This window comes from Astatotilapia calliptera, chromosome 1 (assembly GCF_900246225.1).
Source record: "Astatotilapia calliptera chromosome 1, fAstCal1.2, whole genome shotgun sequence".
Lineage (NCBI taxonomy): Eukaryota > Metazoa > Chordata > Actinopteri > Cichliformes > Cichlidae > Astatotilapia > Astatotilapia calliptera.
The window spans coordinates 11,349,254-11,374,987 of NC_039302.1; the positions used below are offsets into that span (position 1 = coordinate 11,349,254).

Sequence of the window (25,734 nt, forward strand, 5' to 3'; positions counted from 1 at the left end):
TCTGATCAGTTATAAAATGCCCTCACTGTTGTATTTTAAATGTTTTCTGTCCGCAGTATACACATCATATTGTCTAAATTAAAACCCACCCTTTACCACTTTTGATTTAACCCGTTCAATTAGACCCCGGACCCTACATTTACAAGCAATAAATTGAAATCCACAAAGATGGAGTCCCTTAAATACAGAAGAGTGCTACTAGAACAGCTGAACAACATGACAGATAAAAGTACAGTTGATTACTGATATGAACTTTATGTCATTCTATAACATAGATAGGAGGGCTTAAGCACACACCTTTCTCAGTGAGAAATACGCCCAGTGATGCCTCGCACACATATCCAGCAGTAAAGATTTCCAGTCTAGGTTGAGCTATCTAGGGCTTTTCAGTCGTGCCTGGACAACGCTGTGAATGCGCATGTCAGGATCGCTGCAGAGATCCCGCTGCCTCGGCTCTCACGATTAATCGTCGGGATGGTGTTGACAGCGAGAGGCAGCAGGCGGCCGTTTTTACACGTTTAAATAAATGTCAGGACCTGATAAAATTTATTTATTCAAGTCCAAGTCAGGTTCTCCGCAACAACACCGTTTGTGGAGGACGACGTTAATGTTAACGATGGAATTCCCAGTCTCTGCTGCTAGATGGAGAAACCGAAAGGGTGGACTCGTTATAAATAATTAGAAAAAAGAGAGCCCGTCTGCTGCTAAAATAAAAGGAAAATGCATCTGCACCAGGTGCTGACGGGAGCTGTGAACCCAGGAGATTGCTGCTATTCGGTGGGAAGTGTGAACGACATTCAGTTCACGGTAAGATTTTATTTTGATATTGTTTGCTCAAAGATGACACCCATTGAAGCTAGCGACTAAGTTAGCTAGCTGGGTAGTTAGCTAACCAGCGTTATATTGGCTGGAAACGGGCTGGCTAGCGAGCTAAAGCACTGGCTAGCCGGGTAGTGTGCTAGCCAAACTGCCGCACCGAGTGATTCACAAACAGTGGGTTGAGACTACGCGGGGCATCCGTGTCACGAGCTCCTTTTTTAATTTACCGTGACAGTCAGTCACCGATAAGCAGGACCCCACGAGTACATGATCCGCTGCGGTGTTTGCATTAGCTATTTACGTGAAGGTTTTTGACATTATTCTCCCCAAGAAATTTTAAAACAGCCACTCAAATGACCTTTAGCTGCATCTCGTAACATTAGAATTACTGCAAGGGAATCCCTTTGCGCAGCCATAACATTTATTGGCAAATATTTGCAGTGGGATACGCACCGGTGAAATTCGTTTGCAGTGCAGATTAGGGGCGACTTGTGTGTCAGGGTTTGACGACGTTGCGCACCTTCACAGAAGGAAAACGCTGTGTTTGGTGTGTTTGCAGAACTAGCTTAGCTTGCTCCCATTTGGCGTTAAATCCTCCTCACAGATCGTTAGCTCGCTGTCATCCTGGCATCAGCTGCGCCAGCCGTGACGTAGAGAGCCTTATATGGATACATGAGTTAGGCGGCTGAATGGCCGTGTTTTGTCACTGGGGAAGAGCATAATCAGAAGACATTTGCCATTGCTTTGACTTATAAATGAGTTACATTTTTCATGACCAAGTGTTTGATGTTCTTTAGAGGTTTACAGTTTTAGATGGGGCAGTCGGACATCAGTCACATAGACTTGATGGGTTTTTAGGCATCTTGATCAAACGCTATTATCTTGAGCTGAGTCTGCCTCTGTTGCGTGTTGTGTGTTAAAGATATGTTAAGATCTATCTCAAGTCGACCCCGAATACATAGACAAGTCAATATTTCGCTTTGTGCTACAGGATATGGCAAGAATCTGTAATGTCACAGTACACAGTCATCTTTCACCCCCAACAAATTGACAGGCTGAAGTAAACGTGCAGCAGAATCCAAAACTGTTGCTCTCTGTGTTGGTGTTGAATCGATAGCAGAAGAGGAATGATGACTTTACTGATAGCCTGATGAATGTACTTTATTTTGGCTTATTACAGCTGCCAGATCTGGGCTTGTTCCTGTTGCCTATTAATGAGGTGGTGTTTTGTCATTGCGTCTTTCAGTATCCTCAAATATGCGCTACAGCAAAGGACAAAGATGATTTTGAAGCTAAAGCATTGCATATCGCTTTGCCGAAAGGGCCCAGTTTCTGTGCCTGGTGTTTTCTTTCAGTGTCTGAGAGGGTATTTGAAGAGCACTGGGCTTCATGTCCAGCAAACACATTTACACTCCCACTGACCCTTAGGGCTCGGAGGCCAGATCCTGACAAAACGCACGAACACATACGTACATATCTAATCTAGAGCAGCCATGAGGGCACCAGCTTCAGCATGGCGTCTGCAGTGTTTCATTCTAAACTATCAGCATTGACATATTGACAGAAATCAGAAGAGATATTTTTAAATAGAGTTGGAAAGTGAAAAACAGAGATGTTGCCTTCTCTCTGTGCAGTGGCCTGATAGATGGTGGTTATGTGCTGAGAAACCAGAACAGTTTGATCTATAAGTCGGAATTAAAGGGAACAGTACATATTTAAAAATATAATATTGGCAGATTTTTAATAATCACGTGTTGTTTTTTCTGTCGTTAACTGTGGCTAACACACAGCTGTAAAGTTTGGTTAGAAAGATCATTTTCATGTCTATTAAAGTGATTCTTAAGCCTTAGTCGGTGTCTTAATATCTGTAAAAAGCCTAGTGGGTTTGATATGCAGATCTGCAGATGTGTGATCTGCTAAAAATAGAATACATCTGTAAACTAAGCACAAGGAGAGGAGGAGCACGTACTCCCTCCCAAAGCTCCATATTTCTGAAAATGTTCTTATAGTTACTGCAATAGAAGAAGGTGCTGCACATTGATCAAAGATGGATAGGATTGTCTAAGATTACATAAATCTTGGCCAAAAAATGTTTGTTAATTATGTATCTATGAAGAAAAAGTGTCACTAAAACAGGTCCCCTGTTGTTCTAAAAGCAACCTGCCTGGCTGGCTTCATTGATTCAGTTGAATATGCTATGACTACCTGAGAGAATGAAGAATGATTGAATCTAGATGTTGTATTTGGCATTAAAACATTCATTGTTTTCTTGCAATCTTGCTGCAGAGAACAGTAAAGACCATGCCATGTGACTATAAGTGGAAGAGTCAAAGTACAGGTCTGTGCCATACAATTCGCAAGGGTTAACATCTTACAGACTGATAGACTTACCAGGTTACTGCAAGTCAGAATTGATCAATCCTTTAAAGAAAACAATGCACCAAAAGCTTTTTATGTTTACTGTAAGTCCTGCTAGCTTGCACAAATATGCCACAGATGGTAGCAGCTGGGGCTTTGGAACATGATCACGTGATTATGTAAAAGTGGCATTTGATGTAATGAAGGCAGAAGTGATCTCTCACTTTGTTCCTCATATCTACTTTCATTACCACAGAACACAATTACATTCACTCCTTTATTTTAAAAGACATTAACAAATACCTCTCTGTCATTATGCAAATAGCATTTAAAATGAGACTGGCAAAATGTCCCTCGTTTCTTTAGCTCTTATCAGTAATAACACATGTTATAGATACCTGCGCTGTCTTTCATGAGAATCACGATTTTTTGGCTTAGAATTGAGATCACGATTCTCTCACGATTTTCTTTTCCAGTATAAATATTTATTGCACTTATTAAATGCACATCAACTTCGTAACAGTTGAAAGTGAACATAAAAACAATAAATAAACATAAAAACAACTAATGTCTCACGTTTTGTTGTTGCCGCAAAATGTTGTACTGCTTGAAATTCCGTCTCCACCATTGCTCGACGCTGCGTGTATAGAGCAGGTAGTGCAACAATAGAAAAATAGTTGCGGGACAGCACTGTGTAGCGTTTGTCTAGGGTGTTGATCATTTTCCTAAATCCCTCGTTTTGCACAGTGTTGATGGGAGCCATATCTTTGGTCAGGTGATAAGTGATAGCCTCTGTAATTTCTTTGTGCCTGCGGGAGTTCGACGGGTATAGGGAAGCACTGTATAAGGGTCCCGTTATTGATGTTTGGGTGGTTGACCGGGACGGATTTTCTCCTGTCACTTTCTCGTCATCCCTGACGTGCTCTCCGTTATTTTTTTCCCTGCTAATTTTAGCATCACATGGCACAGCTTCTGTATCACGTGGTATAAGGCTCCGCCCTTGTCATTTGTTGAGCAGGAAGAGTGAGCGCTTGTTTTCATGCAGATTACGTCCCGGATCAAAATTCGGTACAATCGGCATCTTTGTCATTTTTTTTTCTTTTTCTTTTTTTTTTTCTTTTTTAAATCGTTGTCATTTGGAAATGAGATCGCACATAAGTATGAATCGACATCGCGATTTTCTAACGATTAATCGTGCAGCCCTACTCTCAAGTAGATAGTGCTCAAAAATACATAGTTTGTATTAGAGCTGGGCGATAGAACGATAACGACATGTATCGCGGTATAACTTTTTCTCGATAGAAAAATTAAACTATCGCGATAGACCTCGCCGCTCTTGTCCTCTTTAAAAAAAACAAAAAAAACAACCAATCCAAATTAAGTAGCGCAGAGCCGAACCAATCACAGCCGCAGCGTCACGTCACGTGACTTGTTACGTACAGCACAAGTGCCAAGCCGCACATGTGTATTTGTTTGGGAAGCAGCCAGCCACCGTACCGCCCGGGTAATGGAGGAAATGAGTGTGCCGACTAGAAAAATCAACCGAGCGTGACCGAAGAGAAAACAGATGATGGTTCCAATGCCGGAGAGATTGTCGAACGGAAGAGCCATAGAAGTTCCGTAGTGTGAAGTTATTTCGGCTATTTCAAGTCTGACAAAAAACAGAGTAGCGTGCACTGTAAATTGTGCCGAAAGCAAGTCTGGAAATACAATAAACTGGTGCATGCGCTACGTCCACACGTACCCGGGTATTTTTGAAAACGCAGATTTTTCTATGCGTTTGCACCTTTCGTCCACACGTAAACGGCGTTTTTCGTCACTGAAAACGAAGATTTTTAAAAACTCAGTTTTTGCATTTACGTGTGGACTAGAAAAACGGAGAAAACGCAGCGTCAAAGGTGTGCGCATTTTTTGACGTCACACTGTGCGCCACGTTATTGTTTCGGTGAAATGAATTTCTACAATACTGTTAATTCTACTCTCTGCAGTGTTTAAATGCTTACATATACAAACAGTTACTGTCCGTCCACACATACGACTCGGTTCTGCTTCTATGCCCCAGCTTTGTTTACTTTTTCCCACCGAGGCTTCTAGACTTCTGATTGGCCAACCTTTCTGCACGGTTAGGAATCTAGCGCCACCTGCTGCTTTGGCATGTTCATAGCAGCGTTTTCCTTCATTTCTCCCTTTATGTGTGGACGGGATTATTTCTTAAAACGTAAACGGAAAATCTCCGTTTTCAAAAATACCCGTGTACGTGTGGACGTAGCCTCAGTCTCTGACTGGAAGCGCTAATTCGTCATTCGGCTTTTGTCAGACTAAAGTAACTGTTAAAACTGTTTGAAAAGCTAAGCTATACAACAAGGAGAGATTGAGAATTTCCTTTTAGTTCTCAGTTTATTTGATATTGACAAAGTTAGTCAGTTTTGTCTGTTCTTCTGTAAAACAAACTAAGATTTATTTTTAGAATTAATATTTTGTTTCTAAGTGGAATTGACAATTTAGTCTGTTTTGTTTGTTCTATTTTGAAACTTAAACGCTTTAGCGGCTGCCTTTTGTGTAGTTTGCAATATTTGCCTTTATTTATCTGAAAAAGTCTCATGTTCCTTAAGTACATCTACCCTGTTGAACGTATTATGGGAAATAAATATTTAAATAAAAACAAGCTGCTGATTATTTCACATTTTACTTGTGAGCAACGGCACATTTAAATCTTACAAATATAGTTATTTGGCTTATATCGTGATAGATATCGTTATCGCCTGAAATGAAAAAAAAAAACATATCGTGATATGAAAAAAATCTTATATCGCCCAGCTCTAGTTTGTATTTAACAGAAAACTGACAGTTTATTGTTTCTTTGCTTGATTGCAGCTCTTTCGTCAGTAGACAGACGATATTTATCCATTGGCGGCAACATTCTTCATATAAGCAGCTTATATGTCTGACAGGGAAGAAATGCAGCTCCATCAGGGTCACACTCGTTAAGTCGGTGGATTTAGAAGCTGTAGATACTTGAGTGTGATGATCCAAATATATTCAGACACAATCAGTGGCCGCCTAATTTAATCTTTTACTGAATCAAATTACTATCCTAAAAGTTAGCTGGGCATTACATTGATTAGACTTTTCAGCAAACGGTGGTGTTTGCAATAGACTGCCATTTAAATAAATGTACTGTTGACTAAGTCATAGTGTTTCACATCTCTTAGTTGATCTACTTTAATCTTAGAATCTGTCTCCCTGCCTCTCTAATATCCTTTCCCTTCTGCACACGAATAATGCCGTGCAGACAGATCAGAGGTAATGCTTGTCAGAGGCCAAAGATGCTATAGACAGGAGACGTGATTGTCTAGATGTGACCGTGGAATATCTCAGTCTTTAAAAACACCAAAATAAAAGACAAACCTGAGGTATAATTTGACCGAGAATCTCTTACCTGATGATGGTGACACTGTTGTATTTTTATGTTTTTTATCCATTTAAATCTTCTCTCTGTTTGTTACACGGTGCCAGTCTTTGTCATAGGGTAACGATACATGTATTTGTCCCAAACCAGTGTGGGACATTCAATTCAGAATGATTCCTTTGTTTGGTACACCATCTATTTGGCTCTATATACTCTAGAGCCAAGTTCCACCTGGATCATATTTGGCAGTGCATCAGTTGTCAGTTAGCAATAGCATGTGGATAAGCTTTGAAAGCTGAGCACACACTGCGATGATTATTAATCTTGTATGATGTGCTAACGCCATGTTTTAATAGTGTCTTTCCACACAGACTATCACACTACACAATCACAAAGCAGTACAAAGCACCATATATAACAAAAATATTATTTGCTTAGTACTCTATATTAAAATGCATCAAGTGTTGGCTTTTTTACCATGAATATCAGAATTAAATTTCTATTACTAAAAAATGCAGTCCTTTGTATGCCAACCCTCTATGTGGATTTGAGGATGATTTAAAAAAACAACAACGATGGGTCACCCTCTTTAACTTGGGTATATTTAAGCTCACTAGCTCCAGGTCCTGTTGTGTCTAAATGTGAATGTGAGGGTGCAAAGGAGTCCTAGACAGCGCGTGACGGTGACCGCTTTTAATTCCAGCTGTAATGTTCAGAGGGAAGTGTCGCAGTAAGAATGAAGTACACACTGCACCTCCCTTATTCCTTTCTACGTGTCACTCACATTTTAAATTATAGTATTTCAAGTATGGTCCTATGACAGTTTTCACTATAACTTCATCCCCTGATCGTCACTCAGTGTTATATAACTAGCTATAGCGTGTTTTGTGTGACCTAGTGGTTCTCAGCGTCTCCTCCTGTTCTCCTGAATAATGAAAGACACAAGCCGTCATCCTGACTGTACTGCTGCTGTGAGACCAGTTTGCTGGTGTCCTAGGTGCCGCTGTCATTCTGCTCATGTATGCCAGCTGCTGGCAATCAGCATCATATCAATTTACCTTCCAGTCGATGTTCCAAATCTTTATATTGTAGGTATTACACCGGGTCTGCACAAGTGTATAAAAATCCTTGCTGCTAGACTGTTGCTCATGCACTGTCTAAAACACAAAATGTAAATATTTTGAACATTTAATTTAACTTTTTAAGCTCCTCTTTGGTTTTATTTATGAATGAGACTGAAAGTGTGACAGTTACAATGTAATATTACTTAGTTTTGTGGCTCGCCCTTGTTCATCTGCCAAGATGAGAGCGAAAGCAGAAGTTTTGTTTATGAACGTTTGTCTGTTCAGCAAAACTGAAAAGGAAACAAAAAATGCACACTGTATGGACTTTACACCATGGATATCCTCCCATGGTTAAGTATTGCAGGTGGAAAGGAACTTGTCTGGAATTGGTTTTATTTGATTTGTATGAGAAGTAACTAAAACTAGTCTTACAGCAGTTATTCAGCAGTGCGATAGCATGCATATAATGGTGAATGTGATCAGTGAAATTTTTGTCTCATCAATGTTTATCAGTTTTCTTTAAATATTGTGTGAAATATGATCCACAAAATGTGTCTTAGACTATCTTAGATGCTGGGGATATGTGCCTCATATGCTTTTCTGTTTTAGAGCCTGATTGATTTATTGGCGGGATGATATTAGCTACTTTCAGTTCAATCAGTATTGGCATTTATAGCTGCTGACAAATGAAAATTAAATGAGAGATGGGAGAAACACCCTTCGAATATGTGGAGATTTGTCCACCAGAGGGCACTCTGCAACCTTCCTGTTTGCAACAGCGCTGAATGCAACAAAAACAACAAGCAGCTGTTCTAAGCGCAGTCAGGCAGAGCATAAACTAGTAAATAACTAGCCAACAAATGTCGGGAATATGTTTCATGTATCTAAAAAGGAAAACAAAATGTTGACCAGTACCAAAATATTAGCTTTTTAAATCCCCAAACATTGGTCTTAAAAATCCTGCATTGGCAAGGCTCAGGTCGTTCAGATGCAGTGTCACATGTGCTGTTAAAGGCTCAGTTTTTCATTCAGTGCCACATGAGAATGATGTTCACAAATGCTGTTTTCAATAAATCATGTGAAATCATGCTATAGTGCTATAAAATCACCACATATGTGCATTAAATGATATTATGATTGCAGTGGCTGATCAGTCCTGTGTATGCACTTTATTTTCAGGAAAATAAATTTTTTTCAGTGTGATAAATGGTAAAACCAAAAATGACCAACATCGGCGTGTAATAGAAACAGATCAGGAGGTTGTTTCAGCGACTGCAGAGTCACGCTGTTGTTATTCTTTCTCCCCACCATTCAGCTACGAATGTAATTTCCTGTAGACGCCTCTTTCCAATTGTTGAGCTGTTCTTTCATGCCTCATGTGATTGACACAGCTTTTGCAGATATTGTATATGCTTGGCTATATATTGTCCATGTAGTTAAAATCAAGTCATATAAATATTTGAAGTAGTAAAAATAGCATAGTGAAAAGATTTGCATATAGAATGATCTCCAGCTTCCAGACACATTTTGCAATTATTGTAATTTTAAATCTCAGTGTCTTGATTACATTTGTTGAATGACTTAAAATGTGATTTTGTTTTTCCTATACTCTGGTATTTTCAGGCCTATGGCTCAGGATGCGACGTAGTGATCTTGGCTAGTGACTTTGAGTGTGTTCAGATTATCCCGGGAGCTCAAAATGGAAACATACAGGTGGGCTGTGTGGAGTGCTCCCACCAGCTTGGCAGGGTAAGTGTTAAATGCTCACAGAGACACACTCCCACACACAGCTTTAGTTTTTTTTTGTCCTGTGGCTAAAAGATTTTATCAATTATGCTGAGCGGAAAGAGGTACATTTTTCCTCGTTTGCATTTGTCTTCAACTTCTCGTCTTCCTTTGCCATTTCGCTATCCTGCACCACACCACACCTTCCTTTTTCCTGTGGGAGTGACTGTGCAAAAGCACTGGTGGGGTGAGTAATGTTGTGATGATGAACACAGCTCTTTATTTTTAGATTGCTGCATCCTACGGAAACACAGTCTGCATCTTTGAACCTCTTTCTATCAACCCAAATAAACGCCACAAGGTGAGTACCAGCGCCAGCTTTTTAGGCAGATTTAAGGATTTAAATCAGTTTGTAGCAGATTTAATTACACCTTTGTTCCACTAACACTGCATGGTGTGTGTCGCTCTCCCACCACTAACAGCAGCTTAACTATCAGTGGCAAAAGACAGGACAGTTCTTCCTTGATGCCATCACCTACAACCTGGCCTGGGACCCACAAGGTACACAAATGCTTTCTATGATTACCAGATAAAGGCAGCTCCTTCTCCTACCACCCTTTGATTTGGCTGAAACAGCATGTGCATTATGTAAGAGTCACAGTTTGTATGTGGCTCTGCGTAGTGTAGTAGTCAACGTGGGACATGAGGTGTGTAACACAGTGCTTTTGTGTCCTCAGGGAACCGCATCCTAGCAGCAACCGAGCGACTCCAGCTGTGGGCACCTCCACTGACGGATGCCCTGATTGAGGAGGAGGATGGGCAGATGATTGACGACAAGCCCCACCCTGTCCTCAGTGACTGGAACTGTGTCTGGCAGTGCAAGTGCGTTTTGGCTTACATTCTATATACTGTTTTATTAAAAAACAAAACTCGCTGCGTCAGGGTGATGCGCCTTACAAAGCTACCGTTTTAGGATAAATACCTTGACATTTAACTAACCAGTAAATTAAGTGTTGAACAGACCAGATACTTTTTCCCCACCTCCTCTTATCTCTTTTTGTGGAATTGAAGATGTTTTCTTCAGCCAAGTTTGTCTAATTTTAAGTGGAATCTAGAAATTATTTAAAATCCGTTTTGAGAAAGTTGAGGTGGATTTTTAGACCTCTGCACTGAAAAGGTATTATATTTTTGGGTTCTGTGTCTGTCTACCTGCCCCATCCTTTTAAACATGATAACACTCAAATGCAGAAAGGGATTTTCTTCAAATTTGGCACCAATCTAAACAGGAAGGAACTGATTAGATTTTGTTTGTCAAAGGTCACAAAAAAAAGCCTTTCTGGTCGTAACTGAATTAAATCGTCATCGATGATAACATTAAACAGAAATAAATAAAAAAAAAAAAAATATATATATATATATAATGTTAAGATTCAATATTGAGGAAGGGTACAAGAGGTGATCGAAGAATAACCACACTGGTCCGGCCGGGTGAAGTCAAACGAAGATTTTAATGAATACACGCGTGGGAAGAAAACTCTGTAAGCAGACAGGAAGTAGTCTTCGACTTAATCAAAGCATGAACAGATATTTTATAGCATCAGGGTTTATTTACTGACGCCCCTTCATGCGTCACATACATTTTATACATAGATCAGATCAACATCATGACTTTTCACCTAGAAAATCATCTTCTATTTTCATGGCTAGCCCTTCCTGTCTACCTTTCAGTTCTTGTCTTGTTCCTCTTTCTTGCCGAGACACCAAGAAACGGTTCCTCTTTTACCAAGACAATTTTGCAGTTACAGCCAAACATAACTAACCTCTCCTCTAAATAAATCTAATTTAAAGTGTGTGTGTGTGTGTGTGTGTGTGTGTGTTGACCTCACATGCTCTTTGTGTCACCTCTTACACTTCTGACCTTTTACCAGACCAGAAGCTCACTGAGACTATGTGTATGTCTTCTACTAAATAAATGTTTTAATCAAGAACCTCTACTAAAACCTTAATATAAAATGATAAAGCTATCTGTTACATTGTTAAAGCCTCGTCTTAGCCTGCGGCTCAAAATAACTTCCTGTCTTCTTTCTGCATACAACTTCCTGTCAGCCTGCAACTCAGTCTTTCTGAAAGAGACACTGTCTAAACCTTGGAATGCAATATCCATGCTGCAAATTATATTATTAATGCAATAACAATTATTTAACAATAGCAGTAAAATAATTTCCCTCCTCGACACTCCCCCTTTTGACCTCTGAAAACCAGAGGTCACAATACATTGTGTCCTCACGCAGACCCTTCTCTGGTGGTCTCGAACCTCGAGATCTCCAGGATCCTCGCCCCTCCTGTGGTCGCCGAGATCAGTCTTCTGCAAAGGAAACAAAACACCTTTTCTTGCATCTCCCTAACTTATCCTATCTGGGACTCTTTAATTAAAAGCCTGATCCTAATTATCTTCTTAACTTATTGACTTGTATTTATGTATACTCTTCAACGTTACTCATCACTTTAAAATTCTTTTAAGCGCTGGTTTCACGTCCAGTTGCTCGCTCTATTTTCCCTTATCTGATCATCAACATCCTGTGCACAAGTTGTCGCTGCTGCAAGTTAATCTACTCCAAAAGAAAACAACCACTTTAATCAATTAAGTTCAAGCATATAAGCAATTACTCCTGTATACATTTCATCATAGCTAAATGCTGCCTTGAAACAACTCCTATGTGTTAACACTAACTTCATTTTAAAACCTCACATTTCCTATGTTATCACCTGTTTTGGTATAACCTTTTTATTTCATTTTGCTCCCTTAATGTAACAATACCTTCTAATTCTAATGTATCAGACTTAACCAAAATATATGCTTTCCTTCCTCTTTGGTCCTTCATTTAGCTTTTAACTGAACTTAAAGAATTTAAGGCCTTTTGCCTGGAATCAATACTGTCATGTGTGTTTCTTAACTCTGTGTCTGTAAGCGTGTGCAATCCTTCATGAACTCATATTATCCTCACAGTAGATTGGCTAATCATAGCGCTAGCCAAAGGCTCGTGACCCTCCAGAGACAAATTTGAGCCACAACTCCTTTAAAAGCACAAAATGCAATATGTATAAAATAGTTATAACTGCACCTGAAATACAAAGTTAACATCATCATAAACATCTTATGGTCATCAAAGCAATGGGCAGGGCTGCGACCCAATTTAGCCCTGTCTGCACAAATTTTAGCCAACTTGTTTTTCAAATTTAGGTTCATCCTCCCTACCTCTTGCAAATCTTTATTCTTGAAGTGAGTACCATTGTCTGATCTAATTCTCTTGGGAAACCCATGCCTTGGAATGTAATGATTAAGCACTTAATCACGCTTTTCGCGTCTTCACATTCGGTCGCCCATGCTTCGGGCCATCCAGTCAAAACATCCACACACACCAACAAATACCTCACCCCACCTGGGCCTGTATCAATCATGTCAGTATAATCAATCACGACCTCTTCTCCTGGCCTTCCTGGCATGAGAACCTTACCAGCTTCAGGTTTTACTGCTGGCTTTGGGTTGTGTGCCCCACAAATTAGGCACGTTCTGGCCCTTTCCAGTATCATCCTTCTCAACTCAGGATGCCACCATCGGCACAAATTTCTCTCCATCTGTTTCACTCCCACGTGACCAAGCCCGTGAGCCTCATTCACCTTTTGTTCCGCCATTTTGGCCGTTAAAGCGGGACGCCCATCTGGCCCCCTCCACAAACCGCCATCTTGCCAGGCTCCTTTGTTTTCCCACACCCCCTTTTCCTCTGGGGATGTCTCCTCCTGAGCCTGTCTAACTTCTCCCATGCTATTAGTGCTACCCTCCTCTTCTGGGGTTACCTGCACCAGTTGTCTCTGTCCTTTGTAGCCCGCTGCTTCCTTTGCGGCTTCGTCAGCTTTCTGATTTCCTCTTGCCACCATACTGTCTGCTTGTGAGTGGCCTTTGCATTTTATAATACTTACCTCGTCTGGGTCCTCCAGGGCCTTTTTGTGACAGATGGGTGCATTAGTGGCCGTTCTGAACCCGGCTCTCTTCCACTGAGCCAGTTCCACATGAGCTGCTCCAAACGCATATGCTGAGTCAGTGTAGATGTTCACTCTCATGTTTTTAGCCAACCTCAGGGCTCGAGTTAGGGCTATCACTTCAGCTCTCTGGGCCGACTGTTGTCCCTCGATTTTTCCTTCAACCTGGGCTTTCTTAATACAGTCATGTGGTTCTCCTGACCCCATTAGGTCTGCCATATTTATTCCTTCATGTGTGAATATCAGATTTGGCGCCTCTAAAATTTTGCTGAACCTTTGTTGCGTCAGTGGAGTCATTGTGAATGCCTGTGAGTTCACATAGGCCACTACACTGTGTGTAGTAAGCACTTTCAGTGGGTGTTCCCTCACTATATGTGCTGTTTTCTGAATTATCTTTGCTACTCCTGCTGCGTGTTGTGTGCATGTGGGATGCCTTACTTCTGTTGAATTTAATCTTATGCTGACATACATAAGTACATCCCTACCTCCCCCTTTTTTCTGAAACAACACACCATTCACAACTCCCTTTGTTTCTGAAACATCAAGATAAAATGCCTCATCATAGTTAGGTGTGGCCAGATCTGTGGCTCTTGACAAATCCTATTTTAGTGAAATGAACGCTGTCCCTGTGTCCGGCGTCCAAGGCAATTCAGCCTTCAGATTTCGAACACTAACTTTCTTGATCAAGTCCCTTAAAGGGGCCGTTTTACCCACATAGTTCGGAATGAACTGCCTGCTGTAACCTGTCAAGCCAAGAAAGGAAAGCAACTCCTTCACAGTTCTTGGTTTTGGATGTGTCAGAATTTGGTCTCTGTGTGTGTTCATTAACCCCACTGATCTGTGTACGATCACCCGGCCCAGGAATGTTACCTCTGGCCGGACCAACTGAAGTTTTTCTTTGCTCACTTTGAAGCCACACTCCGCCAATCTGTTCAACACCACGAGCGATGCTGCCGTACAGGCCGCTGCTGACGGGGCTGCAATAAGAAGATCATCAACATACTGTATTAATTTACAGCCCCCTGGCAGTTGACATGGGGACAATGCCTCTTTCAACACCTGATTAAAAATTCCTGGTGAGAGTGCAAAGCCTTGTGGTAGGCGTGTGTACCTAAATTTGCGACCTCTGTATGTGAATGAGAAAATGTCTCTGAGTGACTCGTGCAGTGGGAGACAAAAGAATGCATTCGCTAGGTCAATACATGTGAACCACTTTTGGTCTTCAGTTATGTGCTTCTATTATGGTCTGTTAAATGGTATGTCATACTTCAGCCGGAACAGGACAGGCGAACAGTTAGCTAGACCCACATCTGTGGGCCCTGCGGACCACAAAGTACCAGGCAATTTTGAGAGCTCAGCTACTGCATCAGGATGATCCATTCTTTCCCTGTCATGTATTCTGGAGATTTCTTTATGTTCTAAGATCACTACATCGTTGGACAAACAAGTTATGCGATATATTTTACATTTTGGTGCATACCAGACATTTGGAATTTGGGTGCCTTGCCAGCATGCGTTGTCCAGCGCCCGCTTGACCATTGGTCCCAGATCTCTTGGCCCATGACCCTCGTGGACCGCCAATGTAATGTGAGGGGCTGAATCCTCTCCCACATTGTACCAAGGCAGTTGTTCATCAGTAAATTTCACAGCCGCGGCCACACCTTCTGGTCCAACATAAATGTTATGTGTTTGCACATTCCACGTCTGTCCCTCAAGATCAGACTGGAACTGTTCCCAATAGATATCGTTATCTTCCCTATCATAAAAGAGTGTAACGTGGAAAGGATCTCGCGGTGGGGAATAGACGGCCAGGCTCATTATCCAGGGTTTCCACAGCTGATAATGTCTCAGAATACCTTCTTCCACTAGCCTCCCCCAGTAGATTTTGGCAGTGGGTTGTTCAGAGTTCTGGACTAGATATTGAGTCTTTGAAGGTGATCCCAGTTTCACAAGCAGGTCCCTGCCCATGAGATTTTCCAGGCACCTGTGAGGACACCACATATTGGTGCTTCAAAGTCTGTTTTCCCAGCTGTGTCAATGCTGGATCATCATCATTGACAGCATAGGTTCTGCCGTCCCCACGCTGTTCAGTTTCTCCGGGCTCCATCAGTATTGCTCCCCCTCCCAGCCCCAGTCGGCTACTGGGTACTGGGGGGCTGGTGCTGCATTCGGGTTTGGAGCCTGATGTGCTCCCCTGTAAGCAACTCTTTGTCTTGGGCCTCCTTGTGCCTGGGGTTGATAGCCTCGCCTCTGATAATTTCGCTGCGATTCAGGGCATTCTCGGGACCAGTGTCCTTCTGCTCCACAGCTGTAACAGGCAGTCCAAGACACACTGCCAGGATTCCCCGGATTCCGAGCCCTTTGTCCTCCCCTCACGGATCCACCACGCCCTCTCTGCGGTCCACCGGTCCCCCAATTCCCTACGGGTTGACGCTGCCTTGGTGCATTGGCGGGCCAACGATCATCAGGGTAGAGACCCGGATCCTGATCTGGCCAGTCAGGCACAGGATCGGGCTGAGGCCTTGCCACCATTATAGTCTTATTTAGTTCTTTCGGTTCTTTTTTCTTCGCATTATATTTTTCGCGAGCCTCACCCAGCTGCAGCCTAAGCAGCTGCGCCTGTGCTTCATCTAACTCTTTCTTTTGTTTGTTCGTCAAATCCTGTTCCTGCTGAAGTCTGTGGGTCACATGTCTCTCCCACTGCACCGAGTCTGCAACGGCAAAATCTGGGTTCTTTTCCAAGTCAACTGCAACCTGGTTGGGCAGCCCTGCCAGCACTGCCGAACGACACCACGCTCTACTTTCACCCTCCTTCCCCGGATGTATTCCTGTTCCTAACAACCATTGTTCCTTTGCTTTAGCTAAACACTCTCTGGGTGTGTTTTTGGGATCCCAAATAATTTTTGGAATGGCTCCAAAGTTAGGAGTTGGGTCCTTCTCCCAAACTGCATCTGCTAAGTCACTCTGCACCTCATGATATTTCAGGTCATTTGCATATCTGGTTGTTTGAGCTATCTGCTCTACATCTGCTAACCCACCACCCAGCATACAACGTCCGGCCAAAGTGCGAAAGTCGCCCAGCGCTAATTCTTCTCCTTCCCAATGTTCTCCCTTGGTTATTGGTGGAAGTTGTTTAACCAATGCTTCCAAATCTCTCACCTTATAGGCGCGATAAACTGGTTCGTTCTTTGGACCTGCTATTAGAGGCAGACTTAAACCAGGGTCAGGAGCTCCTTGTTCAAAACTCACTCTTCTACTCTTCCTCAACTTTCCTTTCCCCTTTGAGCTCTTAAATATGGGCTGTCTCTGTGCTTGGTCTCTCTTCACACTTCTTTTCCTCAAAATTAGGCTTGTACTTGGTTGGGGTTCAGCTCCTCCATCTTCGTCCTCCTCATCGTCTTCTTCTGATGACGTCGCACGGTCTTCATTCTCCTCTTCTGGCCCTCCCTGCATTACTCTCTGCTTTATAACCTCCAATGCCGTTAATGCCTCTATGGACGCACGTAGGGCCTCATGCATTTGTCCATACACTTCTCCTTCAGTTTTTAACACCAAGGTCAGAGGTATTTTATCACCCAGCCCTTTCTGTTGGGATATAATAGGTTTACTTACCTCAACCTCCATCGCTTGGCACTCTTTCTCTGCTGATTTTGATACTCCAGGGGAAGCCAAGCGAACAGCTTTCTTAAGCTGTTCGAGCTGATCCTTCAGAGGTTTGCATCCCCTTTTCCTACTAGGTGTCGCACCCGAGCTGTCAGCCATTCTCTGAAACACAGACTTACCTCTTCCAATGGTTCCTCGGATTAGTGTTTTTTCATTTATTTTAAACCCATTAACGGCGCTGCGCGTCCCTTGTATACTTTACAGCAACACACCCTCAAGGGTCCCTCAACTTGTCCCGTGCTAATAAGTCTAAAACCAAGAAATCACCTTTATGACATTATGTCAAAGCTTTCTCCATGTTGCACAGCCTGCCACAGGTCTAACAAAAAAATCGCTGCCCGAGAAGGCTCCCACATATCAAGGTGGTCGTTTTCACAAACTTCCAGCAGACCCTCAAATAAACAAAAACAACGACCCAGGCAGGCTTCCAGTTCAGCCTCCTCAATTTCTATGCACACTGAAAACTCATGGGGAGATTCTTCTGTCTCCCCGTGTCCTACACAATTCACCTCCAAATGATCCCCTACAATTGAAATTTCAGTGTGGAATGACGCAGAGATTATCATTTCCTTATTTATTCACTATATGTAACCTGAATTTTCTCTGTCTTATCAAATAACAAAGGTTATCTTTACAATTTGTTATTGAACTACTAATTAAGTTGCTTTTTATGGTGTCAGTGATAAACTGCCCCTAAAAAGTCCACTTTATTGCGTGCTCATTGAGTTACTCCTATCAAAACTATTTAACAAGTTCAATTTACACATACTCATTAATCTGTCACGCTTATTAGTGGCTCATGGTTGCTTAAAGCCTATGTCTGACTTGACCACAGAGTTAGAGCATCATTCAATCCTCTCAGGATGACCACTCCACTTACTCTGCATCCAGTCAGCTCATGAATTAACAACCCTTGCAGACTGTAACCCTTTTATTTTTTGTTTATGCCTTCAAATCCACCTTAAATCTTCTTTACCTAACCGTTGGTTTTAAACACAAACAATTCTTATATTCTATTTTGAAACGCTGTCACCATTCATATATTTACAATGTTGTTATTTACTAAGCCAGCATTTTAACTGCAGACATTTATCCACATTTGCAAACAATAGTTATAGAGCTGAATGACACACAAAACCGAAAGCATAGTCCTCTCATGCGCTCTGCATCAGCTGCCTCATTTGCATGCACACACACTCTTCATCTAAGAATAGCAGCAGGCAGTCAGTGCATTGCTGACTCGACCCACAGAGATCTTTTTTAATACAGAGACGTCTTATATTTACAACTGCACAGATTTTAAACCTTTTAACACCTATCAAATTTCGACAAATTTAACATAACCGTTTTTTGCGATCAATTAACCAGTATCAAGACTTTAACTGTTTCTGGCCTCATTTCTAAAATCCCTAACTCAATTTAAAAGCGTCAACCAACCCAAACTTTGCCTGAAGCTTTAGGTTAAAGTTACACGCCCGAAGTCCACTTCTGCTGGCCAAAAAAGCGCAGATACCGTTGCAAACGGTAAGGAGATTCTAACTCCTAGTTATTCTGGAGTGCCCCAAACTCCACAGTGACCAACTGACTATCCCTCTTCGAGGACAATGTCTAAGCGTCCTTGACATTGGCAAGCGTTACCTCTGAGCACTGCGCTTCCTAGCAGACTCGAACTGCCGTTCTAGAATAATTTATAATACTTTGAAACAACAATCAACACCCGAAGCAAGTGTATAACTGAGGCAGGTGCAACCTAGTGGCCAATTTGACCGCTCAGGTCCACTCTTATGACCAAATTTGGACTCTAACCAACACAATAACCAATTCCCTACCAACTACTTGAGACTCTAACTCAATTTCTTTGGGACTTCAACCCAGTATTTAAACTTTTCTTATCAGACTCTTAACTACTTTCATTTCTTCTTAGCAGAACTCTAACTGCTTCAACTCATGAGATTTTCATCAAAATCAAAACAGACATCCACCAGTAACTTCAGTGAGTAGACTTAAATTTTATCATGTCCAATTTGGCACACTTTGGAAATAATTCAACAGGTAGTGCCTTACCTTTTGGATAAGCCGGCTTATGCCCACTCACTTAGACCACTGGAATTCACGTCTGCCCGTCAGACCACCCAAGACCCCGGATTTCTCCGTCCAAACCTCCAACTCTCCTTCCCCAATAACCGGACGAAGCCCCCAAATGTTAAGATTCAATATTGAGGAAGGGTACAAGAGGTGATCGAAGAATAACCACACTGGTCCGGCCGGGTGAAGTCAAACGAAGATTTTAATGAATACACGCGTGGGAAGAAAACTCTGTAAGCAGACAGGAAGTAGTCTTCGACTTAATCAAAGCATGAACAGATATTTTATAGCATCAGGGTTTATTTACTGACGCCCCTTCATGCGTCACATACATTTTATACATAGATCAGATCAACATCATGACTTTTCACCTAGAAAATCATCTTCTATTTTCATGGCTAGCCCTTCCTGTCTACCTTTCAGTTCTTGTCTTGTTCCTCTTTCTTGCCGAGACACCAAGAAACGGTTCCTCTTTTACCAAGACAATTTTGCAGTTACAGCCAAACATAACTAACCTCTCCTCTAAATAAATCTAATTTAAAGTGTGTGTGTGTGTGTGTGTGTGTGTGTGTTGACCTCACATGCTCTTTGTGTCACCTCTTACACTTCTGACCTTTTACCAGACCAGAAGCTCACTGAGACTATGTGTATGTCTTCTACTAAATAAATGTTTTAATCAAGAACCTCTACTAAAACCTTAATATAAAATGATAAAGCTATCTGTTACATTGTTAAAGCCTCGTCTTAGCCTGCGGCTCAAAATAACTTCCTGTCTTCTTTCTGCATACAACTTCCTGTCAGCCTGCAACTCAGTCTTTCTGAAAGAGACACTGTCTAAACCTTGGAATGCAATATCCATGCTGCAAATTATATTATTAATGCAATAACAATTATTTAACAATAGCAGTAAAATAATTTCCCTCCTCGACAATATATAAATAAATAAATAAAAAAAACACACACACAAATGTTCACAGACCATCATGTTCTTCAAAAACACTTTACAACACACAGTGTAATATGATGAGCATGCCCAGACATGGATGTCGGCTGCAACAAGGCAGTTATTCTAGTTTGTGTACCTTTGAGGCAACAGCTGAATATTTTGCATACATTATTTTTTCACTATTACTTTGGAAGTAAACGTTTTTTGGTCATTTTCTCTTATGCAGTGAAGAGTTAATCACTTCATTGTGCAGAATACATTCTGTAATCTTCCCTTTCCCTCATAAAACCTACAGTCAGTTACTGATTATCAAACACATCTGGCCTTACACGAAGACTAGTCTTCTGAGTCAGCAGGCAGTGCCGCTCTCACGCCTTAAGCTGTGTGAGTAGACACAGACATATGAAACCACATCTGTTACTGTCATATGATGACTAACAGAAAACTACGAAATGGTTGCGACCAACAGTACCTTGTGCACAAAGAAACAGACTGTTTCCATGGAGAAGTGGATGTTAAGGGTTTTGCTGACGCTTGACCACTAACCATGTGAGGTTAACTTTTTGCTGCGTTGAACGTGTGAAAATTATGGTGACAGTGTAGGAGCAGGTGAATAAAACCCCACTCACACAGGAATAGAGATCGATCCTTGACCATCTGTGCAAACACCTGTGCAAAGGCAAGGCAAGGCAAGTTTATTTGTATAGCACAATTCAACAACAAGGTGATTCAAAGTGCTTTACAGAGACATTAGAAACAAGAACAAATAAAAAGCATGATTTAAAATTGAATAAAACAAGCAAATAAACTAACTAACTAGTTAACAAACAAACAAACAAACAAACAAACAACAGTATATAAAATCAAAACAGATAAAATCAGAACAGTAGATAAAATCAGTAGTTAAATGTAAGTTTTGAAATTTAAGCTTAAAGTGTGGATTTGGTGCTTTATTCAAATGCAGCTGAGAACAGGTGAGTCTTCAACCTGGATTTAAATAAACTGAGTGTTTCAGCTGATCTGAGGCTTTCTGGGAGTTTGTTCCAGATATAAGGAGCATAAAAGCTGAATGCAGCTTCTCCGTGTCTGGTTCTGACTCTGGGAACTGATAAAAGACCGGATCCAGATGACCTGAGGGATCTGGATGGTTCATACTGGGTCAGGAGGTCATTGATGTATTTTGGTCCTAAACCATTCAGAGCTTTATAGGCCAGCATCAGAACTTTAAAGTCTATCCTCTGACGGACAGGCAGCCAGTGTAAGGACCTCAGAGCTGGACTGATGTGGTCCACTTTTTTGGTCTTAGTGAGGACTCGAGCAGCAGAGTTCTGAATGAGCTGTAGTTGTCTGACTGATTTTTTAGGTAGACCTGTAAAGATGCTGTTACAGTAATCAAGCCTACTAAAGATGAATGCATGGACTAGTTTTTCCAGGTCCTGTTGAGACATCAGATCTTTTATCCTTGATATATTCTTGAGGTGATAGTAAGCTGACTTTGTTATTGTCTTAATGTGTTTTTCTAAGTTTAGGTCTGCATCCATCACTACACCCAAATTTCTCGCCTGGTTTGTGGTTTTTAGATGTATAGATTGAAGTTCTCTGGTGACCTGTAATCGTTTTTCTTTGGCGCCAAAGACTATTACCTCAGTTTTGTTTTTGTTTAGCTGGAGAAAATTGTGGCACAACCAGTCATTGATTTCCTCAATGCATTTACCAAGAGCCTGTACAGGGCCTCGGTCTCCTGGTGACATTGTGATATATATTTGTGTGTCATCTGCATAGCTGTGATAGTTTATTTTGTTGTTGTTTATAATCTGTGCCAGTGGGAGCATGTAGATGTTAAACAGAAGGGGTCCCAAGATGGAACCTTGGGGAACTCCACATGTGATACTTGTCTGCTCAGATGTGAAGTTACCTATTGATACAAAGTATTTCCTGTTTTCTACGTATGTTTTGAACCAGTTTAGTACAGTTCCTGAAAGACCTGTCCAGTTCTCCAGTCGTTTGAGTAATATGTTGTGGTCAACTGTATCAAATGCTGCACTGAGATCCAGTAAAACTAAGACTGACATTTTTCCACTGTCTGTATTCAGACATATGTCATTAAACACTTTGGTCAGAGCGGTTTCAGTGCTGTGGTTCTGTCTAAAACCTGACTGGAAGGCATCGTAGCAATTATTCTGTTTTAAGAAGTAACTGAGCTGTTGAGAAACTGCTTTTTCAATGATCTTACTTAAAAACGGGAGATTTGAGATCGGCCTGTAGTTGTTCATTTGTGTCTTGTCAAGATTGTCCTTTTTCAGTATAGGTTTGATTACAGCAGTTTTTAGTGATTCTGGAAACACACCTGATAATAAAGAAAAGTTGACGATCTGTAACAGGTCTGACTCTAAAGTCTTTGAGACCTTTTTGAAAAAACTTGTTGGCAGGACATCTAAACAGCAGGAGGAGGAGTTCAGTTGACCTAAGATGTCCTCCAGGTCTTTGCTGTTAATAGGTTGAAACTGTTTCATGGTGTTTAAACAGTTTTTTGGTGGACACAGTACATATCCTGGATCTGCTGTTGATGTACCAATTGCTTGTCTAATTTTTTGGATTTTTTCAGTGAAGAATTTGGCAAAGTCATTGCAGGCCATGGTCGAATGAAGTTCAGCTGCCACTGACACAGGAGGGTTTGTTAGCCTGTCAACTGTAGAAAATAAGACCCGAGCATTATGGCTGTTTTTAGTGATGATGTCAGAGAAGTAGGACCTCCTTGCATTCCTCAGTTGTAAATTATAATTGTGAAGTTTCTCTTTATAAATGTCATAATGAACCTGGAGGTTTGTTTTTCTCCATCTGCGCTCAGCTTTCCTACTCTCTTTTTTCATTTTTCACCAGTGTGGAGTTTCTCCATGGAGACTTTTTCCTTCCAGAGATAACCTTCACCTTAATGGGAGCAATAGTGTCCATTACATTTAACATGTTAGCATTGAAGCTATTGACGAGCTCATTGACTGACCCTCTGGGCAGGTCAGGTGTTAATGGGAAGACCTGGTTAAAAATTGCACTGCTGTGTTCAGTTATACACCGTTTTGTGATCACTGTTGTTGATATATTTGTGTGGGCTGAGATTTTACTTTCAAAGAAAACACAGTAATGATCAGACAGGCCCACATCAGACACAGTAACCTTTGAAATGCTCAGGCCTTTGGAGATCAGTAGGTCAAGAGTGTGTCCTCTATTATGTGTGGCCTCTGTTACATGCTGAGTCAGCCCAAAGTTGCCCAGAGTGTTACTCAGGTCTTTAGTCCCTTTGTCCTGAGGGTTGTCCACATGAATGTTAAAATCCCCAGCAATAATTACACAGTCAAAATCAACACAGATCACAGACAGCAGTTCACTGAGGTCATTAAAAAAGTCTGTGCAGTATTTGGGAGGCCTGTAAACATTAAGAAACACAACTTTGGATGGGGCCTTCAGCTGTAAAGCCACATATTCAAAAGACTGAAAACTTCCAGGAGATAGCTGCTTACATTGAAATGATTCATTAAATAAGACAGCAACCCCTCCTCCTCTCCTGCTCGCCCTGACCTCACTGATAAAACTGTAGTTAGGAGGGGTCGTCTCGATGAGAACAGCTCCACTATTACTTTGGTCCAACCAAGTTTCAGTTAAAAACATAAAATCAAGGCTGTGCTCAGTGATTAAATCATTAATTAAAAATGTTTTCCCAGCTAGAGATCTAATGTTTAATAAAGCCAACTTAAGTGTTTTAGAGGTATTACTTGTCCCCTCGTGTTTGGGAGCAGTCTGTGGCACACAAGGTATGTTTACTATGTTTAAAGATCTTTTAGAGTGCAGCTCTCTGTGTTTTGACCAGGCCACATGTCTCCTGTCACCTAAAAGTACAGAAATTTTAAAACCTTCTAGTAAACAGGGTCCCAGCTTCTCCTGGGAAAAGTCATCACTGCCATAATCCTCACAGCCCGGACCCTTCACACATCACGCATCAGACTGCGGAGACAGGGCATGAAGAGGAACTAAGGGGGGCGAGGCTGGGCAATGTGACTTCGATTGCTCTGTTGAGGGTGGGGCTCGATGGCGAACCTTTGGCCGCTCTGGTGGGAGGTTTATGGGGGACAAAAAGGGATTGGGACAGGGGGTAGATCTGAGCCCAGCATTGACCCGCTCCATCATCTCCTCAGTGAATTTCAGGTGTGGGGAGGAGGGAGAAAGGGAGGGGGAGGAGGGTGATGGCCTGTCAGGGGTTTGGGGGACTGGGGAAGGTCGTGGTCCCTTGTCCTGGTCGTTGGTGTTGTTGAGAGAGTTGGAGGCAAATAGGGACCCCTCTTCTTGCCTTAGATGTCTCTCCTTTCTGAGGCTCTTCCTCAGATGCCATGGATGTCTCTCCTTTCTGAGGCTCTTCCCGGGTGGGGGCAAATGGAGCTCCTCCTCAAGGTTTCTGCTGGGCTTTGTCTGTTCTTGGAGTACTGTTTGTTCCTCTTTATGAGATAACTCCTCGTTTATCTCAGCCTTGGCACCAAGCACGGATGGATGACGTATGGAATAAAACAAGTTGGAGGTGAACAGTTTCACCCCTGACTTGTTAAAATTAAATCCATTTGCTTTGAACAGATGCCTGCGTTCCCAAAAAATATTAAAGTTGTCGATAAAGTGCACTGAGTGGTCAGCACATGCTGATATAAGCCATTTATTCAGTGTAAACAACCTGCTGAATCTCTCGTCTCCTCCTCTGACCGGCGGTACAGGTCCACTGATGAATACAGCTGCATTCAGAGAGTTTACAGTATTTAATAATCCAGTAAAGTCCCGTTTCAGAACCTCCGACTGTTGTTTGGACACATCGTTTGACCCTGTATGCAGAACAATGTTTGTCACAGTTGGATATTCATCTGCAATTTGAAGAATTCTCTCCTTCAGGTTGTTGACCATATCGTTAGGAAAGCAGAGGACTTTAGTGTTCTTACCGCACATCCTTTGTACATCCTTTACGGCAGAGTCACCCACAATCAGAGTTTCAGGCCTAGCCTTTAGCTTTCCCTGTGGCCTTTCACTTTTCAACAGATTTTCAGACCTTATTTCGCTGCTTTTAGATGGATGGTTGTCCGATATAGATCCAGGGTCCTTTGATAGTGGAGCAAATCTGTTCTGCAGTTTCACATTCAGTTGTTTTGGAGGTTTGTTGTTAACCTTCCTATTCACGGTTGTCCAGTCCTGTTTCCTCCCGTATACAGGGGTAGAAGAGCTTCTCTGTCTCGTAGGAAGTGAAGGCCAGTCGGTTTCAGAGATTTCAGCTCGCTGTGCCCTGCCTGTGATACGTCCTCCCCCTTCCAGGAGACATGATTTATGTCTTTGTTTTGCACCAAGACAGTCTAAGGGGGGATTATCACTTGAGGATTTATAATAATGGGGGGGGAAACGAGTATTTCCCAGAAGGTTGGAAGTGGTTGCTGGGGAAAATAATGGCTGAAGCTCTCAGTTACAGTTGCAGTCCTATAGACCAGCGGTCCCCCAACCCCCGGGCCTCGGACCGGTACCGGTCTGTGAGTCGTTTGGTACCGGGCCGCGAGAGTTGAGGCTCAGGTTTTCAGGGTTTTTATCGGTTTTCAGCGTTATTTTGTTAT

General features: G+C 41.9%; 2 protein-coding genes across 6 annotated transcripts in view; one reads left to right on the forward strand and one right to left on the reverse strand.

The window, feature by feature from the left end:
* The first annotated feature begins 395 nt into the window (after nucleotides 1-395).
* The window catches only part of dmxl2 (Dmx-like 2), a 55,759-nt gene continuing 30,420 nt past the window's right edge, over nucleotides 396-25,734 (forward strand). For 2 of the 5 annotated variants that reach the window (XM_026163643.1, XM_026163649.1), the window contains exons 1-5: nucleotides 399-807; nucleotides 9,274-9,399; nucleotides 9,665-9,736; nucleotides 9,858-9,936; nucleotides 10,113-10,257. In XM_026163643.1, coding sequence (XP_026019428.1) covers nucleotides 721-807; nucleotides 9,274-9,399; nucleotides 9,665-9,736; nucleotides 9,858-9,936; nucleotides 10,113-10,257 — 509 coding nt within the window. In that variant the 5' untranslated portion in view covers nucleotides 399-720. Of the gene's footprint in view, nucleotides 808-9,273; nucleotides 9,400-9,664; nucleotides 9,737-9,857; nucleotides 9,937-10,112; nucleotides 10,258-25,734 lie in introns of all 5 variants that reach the window. The other 3 variants (XM_026163655.1, XM_026163628.1, XM_026163635.1) reach the window with 3 other exon arrangements.
* Nucleotides 14,190-18,050, reverse strand: LOC113020003 (uncharacterized). The gene is made up of 2 exons (XM_026163679.1): nucleotides 17,586-18,050; nucleotides 14,190-17,343 (listed from the first exon to the last, which is right to left on the reverse strand). Exon 2 carries the CDS (start codon nucleotides 17,173-17,175, stop codon nucleotides 15,520-15,522), a length of 1,656 nt encoding a protein of 551 aa, XP_026019464.1. The 5' UTR covers nucleotides 17,176-17,343; nucleotides 17,586-18,050; the 3' UTR covers nucleotides 14,190-15,519.